The 7291-nt window shown below is 34.0% G+C and overlaps 1 protein-coding gene across 2 annotated transcripts; it reads left to right on the top strand.

Moving 5' to 3' along the window:
- Positions 1-270: 270 nt before the first annotated feature.
- LOC306867300 (C-type natriuretic peptide 4-like) lies at positions 271-3286 on the top strand (the record flags this gene model as incomplete). Of its 2 annotated transcripts, XM_079412903.1 has the most annotated exons (3): positions 271-445; positions 1468-1766; positions 2866-3286. In XM_079412903.1, coding segments are annotated over exons 1-3 (393 nt in total). In that variant the 5' UTR covers positions 271-352. The 2 variants fall into 2 exon arrangements, with proteins under 2 accessions (XP_079269029.1, XP_079269028.1); XM_079412902.1 differs by lacking the exon at positions 2866-3286 and having other exon boundaries at positions 286-445; positions 1468-1770.
- Positions 3287-7291: the final 4005 nt, after the last annotated feature.

A 7291-nucleotide genomic window follows, 5' to 3' on the forward strand; every position in this document is an offset into this window, starting at 1 on the left:
ATATATATATAGCCTACTTCTTTTCCAACTAAAGCCTTTCCTGTGATTCATGGTTATCATGAATGGTTTTGCTTGTGATTGCTCTTTTCCCAAATATACTTAAGTGGTCAAAACATTCAGCACTAATATCCTCAGATCAGTTATTGTTCATATCGATATAATCAACAGTAACCTATGACGCAGCGAAGGTGAAACGCGCGAGGGGGGGGGGGGGGGGGGGGGGTCGTGACGTAACACCGCCTATAAAACCCTGAGCCGAGATTGAAGAGTAAGAGTTGAGCTCGACACCTCTGGGAGTAAATGAAGGGTCGTGATCGGCATATTTAGACGAGCATTGACAAGCAGCATCACGATGATCATCTCACATTTAGTGGCTTGTGGACTTATTCTGACTCTCCTATCAGTCAGCACTGACACAAAACCACTAACCCTGGAGGAACAGAGGGTGAGTGTGATCTTTAGACTTGTGCATATCTAATTATACAGTTTGTGTCATATATAGTCTGCAGTTGATACAGTTAAGAGTCTGGTTTGATGTAAGGTCTATAAACTTGGGTGAAGAAGATGCGCTAAAGCTTGGATATGCAGTTACGCGCAAAATATATGTATAAAACTAAGTTTTTAAATAAACAAACATCCCCTCAAGTTCAAAATAGACTACTTTTAATTTCATCTGCAAGTCCTTCTCTTCTTTATCTTCATCCGAAAGCGACTTGAGCATCATTAGATCGCAGACTCCGACACTTGTCCGGACGCAAAACTTTAGGTTCATTCAGTTTTGTGGCTTATAGTCTATATATCAACAGGCGCTGCGTGTATCTTTGATCAAGTAGTTTTTACTTTTAGACATCAATGAGATTCACTTCGGAGCAAACGGAAACATTTTGGTTCTCATTTCGGAGAAAAGTGTTCAGAGGAAAACGCAAACGGGGCTCGGATTTGCCAAGATGCTCGCAAGATTAAACATTTGATCAAAATCATTCCAGATCAAATGATCTGAGGCGTTTTTATTTCAGGAGACGATCTAAACCATTACTTATAGTTCCATTAAATCTCCTAGAAATAGCAATTATAGATCGTTTGTAACATAAAATAAATATATAAATAGTCGAGGGCTTTCCGAACCTGTTACTCCACTCCGTTACTGAGCTACGCGTTACACTTTTAAACACGGCTTCCCTAACAGGGTTTATTAATATTAATACATTCATTTACAAGCTGAAGAACCATATAAAGCTCCAACTCAAGGAGCTCAAATTGGATGTGCGAGTTTAGTCAGGTAACCTAAAAACTAATTTATTCAAGCCAGAAATCTATTAACATTTTTAAGCGTCAGATCAGATGGAAATATCTCTTTTAGGTAAGAGTTTCGAGTTTTTCAGTGTAAAGAACTATGAGTATTAATAGTGTATTTGAGCTCTGTATGTGTAAGTATTGAGAGTGTTTCTGCATGTGTGTCTCCTGCAGTCCCTGCGGATGCTGTTGGGCGAGGAGCTGACTGAGCTCCTGGTGTCCGATGAGAGTCAGAGGAGGATGGAGAACAGGGCTCGTCTGCTGAGGGACCTGCGCATAGACACTCGGGCCAAGGGCCCCTGGGCTCGGATCATGAACGATCAGCCCGGCTCACGCAAACCCAAAGCTGGATCTAAGAAAGGAGGAACGACGGCCAGGAGCGGATGCTTCGGGCACAAGATGGACAGGATAGGAACCATGAGCGGGATGGGCTGCCAGCCGTCTCATCACCCGTCTGCAAATAATCTCTCATGGTGAGAATCTGAAGAGATCTTAGTCTTAGACATTTGTAGATACACAGCTTTTAGAAATTTCATGTATTTGTTTGAACAAATATAAATTAAATTACATTTATTTTTATTATATATATATAATTTTTTTAATATAAATTTATTTATTTATTGAGTATCTGTATACCTAAATATTTGCATGAATAAATTAATAAATAAATAGTTAGTTAGTTATTCATTTGTATCTGTAGAGATCTAAATCATGATTAATTTTTTTTAAATATATTATTATTTGTTGGTAAACTCTTTGGGAAATACAATTAGTTAGTAAAAAAATTAAAAAGCAAAATAGTTTTAACTTATGTTAATATAAAATGAATTATTATATATAATGTAAATATATGTCAATGTAATTTCTTGGGTATCTTAATTTTAAGTATTAGTAGATTTTTGTTTTGCAGATAATTAATTAACGAAGTGTAAGTTATATATATTTATAATTATTGAATTATGGCGTATTGTTTCTGTAGCAATCAAAATCTTTATTATTAGACTTATTAGATATATAAAATCTGATAGATATACTCTTTTGGGGAATTTCATGTTCATTTATTAATATAACATGTAATTTATTATTATTATTATCATCATTATTATTTATCTATTTATTTATTTTATCAAAATCTTTAATATTTGTAGGTATACTTATTTAAAATTATTTCATTTATTTATTTTTATAAATGATATATAAACATGTGTTTGCATATTACTTTTTGTGCCCCTAAGTATAATATATTTATCAATCACTAAATTCCTGACTACAGTTTCTTGATGCAAAATGCTTTACCTCGCATTATGACAGATGCTGTATGATTTCAGGAAGCTATTTAGTATCAAACTTCATTTGTACTGTAATAGTGGGTTTAATAGATTTGGAGAGTGTAGTTGAACTGGATCACTAACTATGGGACAGATAGATTTGTTCTGAGCGCGTCATGAGCCAAACTGACGAGAACAGCATCTGACTGCGTGATGCAGGTCTGCTCTCAGACGTCTGACATCAGTCGTATGCACACACACACACTACATCCATCCATCTGACTCAGTCTCCTCTTTCTTCCAGAGCCACTCATGGACGTCATCGATTTGGGACCGAACGGACTTAGTTGCTCCTCCTCTGAGGAAAAACCTAAAGAATCGGACTAATGGTACGAAGCCACTACGAGAACCATTTGAGGGGACGATGAAACTGAAATAAAATAATTAGATTCAAAATATGTACAAAATAAAAGACACCCATGGCATATGATGTGGATAAAAGCTGTATATTGTTGCTGCTGCTGTACATTCATGTATGTCATTCTCGCATCAATGTATTTATGTTTAAAAACTATTTATATGTTTATAAAAGAGATATTTATAAATATGAGTTTTATTTATGTAACATTTTGAAATGAATGCAAACTGCAGGTCAATTCTGTTTGTAACTATTTTGTCTCTAATAGTTGTAAATGTTTTAAAAGTCATTAAAAATGCTCAAATGCAAAAAAAGAAAACAGTTTTTACCATTTAATTTAGTGTAAATGATATATATATATATATACAGCTTTATTGTCAAAGTTTCACAATGTATATATTTTAACATATACTTCAAATATATATTTCAAATATAATATATAAATATATAAACATAACAATATTTCATATAAAATACACAAACATTTGTCCAAATTTGACGATGTAGATTAATACATTAGCACTGATGTCTAAGGTTTTCTGAAATTCAATATAAAATATATATTTCAAAATATATAAAAATTCAGAATATATATTTATATAATATGTAACTCAAGTTTGTATAATATTCCAGATATAAAATATACAGTATTTTGTTACAGATTTGATTTAAAAAAATAATAATTTAATGTGTGTGTATATATATATATATATAGACACAAACGTCTAATTAATATGTTGCTAAGATATATTTTGCTTTTGCATATATATATATATATGAATGACATTTTTCCACCAGTACTTTTGGATTTCAGTAAAATATATATATTTTTTTTTAAATCCTTCAAACAAAATAAATTTATCTGAGAAGGAAGATTGTGTATTGTGTAAAATAATAACATATTTTTTCTGCATTATATGAAGTTATATATATTTTTTAAATACTAATTTAACATATTCTCTGAAATCAATAAATAAAATACATTTTCTAGAAATAAATGCATATTAAATCTATCTTGTTTTGAGGATGTTTGGATAGAAATCTGAACAAAAAGGCGATTTTCTCACAGAAAAGCGAGTGAGTGAAAAGCCTACGGCCTCTATATTGAATATTTCATTAATAAACCTGCTATAATGAATAAAGCAGGAGCACGAGAGGGCAGAACTGAGACTATGACACACGTTCAGATGAATCTCTCAAACATTAGACAAGCATTTAGCAGAATTTGAACTGAAATGGCAGAAAGGAGTCCAAGAACATTACGTTTGAACCACTAAGTGGGCAAAACAGCAGATTTATTAATGAATTAGTGCTGTATATATATCTGTAGAGTGCTTTTAAAGGAGAATAAAACAGTGTTTTGACCTTGAGAGCTGATTTCATATGACTCACGCTGGCTCGTTTGGGTCTATATATCGCAAAGGAAGAGACTCTTTGACAGATAACCTCACTCCAGCTCAACTAATGAAGAGAAACGCGATCTCCGATCATTGAACGAGAACAAGAGCTTGTTTAGACGTCAAGCACACAAAACAGCTATTATAACTGCATTATTAGCTGTTTATAATGATATAAAAACTAGTTATGTTTGTAATTATATGATTAACACAGCTAGTGTTTACAACCTTGCCATTTAAAATCCCAACAGGATACTCTTGCTGACTAATTTTAATGAATGAGTAAGTAATACATAAATAAAATGAATGAAAATGCACTATATTTAATAGTTTGGGATCAGAAAGGTTTAAAAGAAAAAAAAGAAAAACTCACAAAGACAGCATTTATTTGATCAAGAATACAGTAAAAACTATGAAATAATTTTACAATTTAAAATAACTGTTTTCTGTGAATATGTTGTATAATGTAATTATTTCTTTGATCAAAGCTGTATTTTCAGCATCATTACTCCAGTCTTCAGTGTCACATGATCCTTCAGAAATCATAATAATATGCTGATATTATTGTAACAATATTATGGTAATATTTGCAGTGTTGAAAATGAACATTTCTTTAGTGGAAATACGTTTTTTTCAGAATTCTATGATGAATATGAAGTTAAAAATAACAGAATTTACTTGAAATAGATTTAGTTAAATATAAATGTGCTTATTGAAAAGAAAAATACTGACCCTAAGTTTTGTATGAACTGTAGTGTATAAATCAAAGTATATATATATATATATATATATGAAGACTTTATTTGCAAAAAAAAAAAACAGATTACTACATTTTTTAACATTTTCAAAAATCATGTTTATTTATTCTGTTAGTTAGTATTTTTAGTTAGTTAGTATTTTTTTGTTGTTGTTATTTTTTACCTAATCAAAATAACCCAACTGCAGTTTGATTGAGATAAATCGGAATGCACAATGAAAAAACATTTACATGAAAAAACACAGATTTTTGAAAATCGTTAAAAACAAAGTTATCTGTTTTTGCAAATGAACTCTTCACTTTTATATTTAAGAGTGTGTATACAGTCATTTGCAAAAATATCGGCACCCTTGCGATTCTGTCAGAAAATGCAACACTTTTCTCAGAAAATCGTTCCAATTGCAATTGTTTTGGTTATATATATATTCAAGTTTAAAAATAATTACAAATTAGATTTTATTAATATTCATCATGACTTCAACATTTTTGTGCAAAAACATGCAGAAAACAAATTAACCATATTCAGAAAATATGACCTGTAAAAAAATAAAAGAATAAATCAAAGACTAAACTTTCCACCTAAGAATATAACAGAAAATGAAGAAATACTTGCTTGGTCTGAAGTTGCAGTGCCCCTAATAGCCTGCAGGTGGTCTCTGCTACAGATCTGCACCCTCAGGATGTTACAGCTGCCGTTTAAAATGCACTGATGCCATCTTGTGGCCACTTCCTCATTGACAGCATGTTGCTGTGTGTTTACGGGTAAGTGTGGGATCTGTTGAGGACAGAGACCTGTTGCATAAGAGGAGGAGGCATGGATGAGATGAGTCAGATTTCAGAGTGAACATCTTACATGCTCTGTTTACAGGGATTATAAGACTTAAAAACCATGTCTTTGTCTTATTGTGTTAGCAGCGTACTTGCATTGTCTCTTAGGCCAGAGTTGTCCAATTCATTCACTGGACAAAAGTGTCACCTTATTAAAGTAGAATTTGTTACACCTTACTTCACCTATTAAAATGATAGTTTACCCCAAAATGAAGAGGTCCTCATTTTATCACCCTCATATTGTTCCAAAACTGTATGACTTTCTTTCTTTTGTGGAAGTTATTTTGTTTTATTAGTGACCAAACCCGAGATTCCTACAAGTGTGACGTATGGAGGCTTGTTTTACATCACAATTCAGACATTTCTGACATATCAACGCAGAACTGTGAATCAGAAAAAGTATCAGAATTGTGAGATAGTCGTGGTTAACTTTGTGTGTGTGTTGGAAACAAAAGGACAGAATTGTGAGATGTAAACTCAGAATTACAACATATAAACTCATAATTGCATGATATTGTCACAGTCTGCAGCTGGTGTCCCCAAGACGGCCACCAGAGGGCACTCCTGTGGTTTTGTGTGAGCACATGGCTTGTGTTGTGTTTGTTTGGTGCCATGTGCTCTCTCCTGTCTTATTGTCTGTGCCTTCCCATCTTGTCACCTCATTATTGTTTCAGTTGCTCCACCTGTGTCTCCCTCGTTACCCTCCTCGTTTGTCTCCCTATTTATTCTCTTGGTGTCTGCAGTCCTGTGCTGATCCGTTGTTTTATGTCAGTTGTACTCTGTGCGTGCGTGCGTGCGTTCCTAGCCTGCCGGTTTTTGCCCCTCGGTTTTTGTTTTTGTTTCATTTTATTATTAAAAAGAAACAATTTTTCTCCTGCATTTGAGTCCTCACCTCATCACTCTTCTGTACCTTGACAGAACGGATCAGCCAAAATGAAGACTCAGCGGAGAATGGTCAACCTCCCACTGCCAGGCTCCACTACCAGCAGCCCCCAACATATGCTCCAATTATCGGCATTGAGTTCCCTCCAGCAACGGGGGACTGACCTAAGACAATTTGCCTTGGAATGCTGCGGAGGGGCTGGAGGACAATGATGCGGCTCTCAAGGACTTGTTTTCTTATGCCCTTGATGAGCCCATCAGCACCTGGAGGAGGAACAGTACTGAGCACCTGTCTTTTGGTGCGTTTGTGGACTTTCTAGCCCACAATGAAAATCCTGAAATGGCCACCTGTTCAGAGTCTCGACACAAGATGGCAGCCCCTCCTGAGTCCCATCCAGTCACGCTATATATATATATATATATATGGCAGACGCTGAAATGTCACGCG

Source organism: Barbus barbus (genome assembly GCF_936440315.1).
Source record: "Barbus barbus genome assembly, chromosome: 49".
Classification (NCBI taxonomy): Eukaryota; Metazoa; Chordata; class Actinopteri; order Cypriniformes; family Cyprinidae; genus Barbus; species Barbus barbus.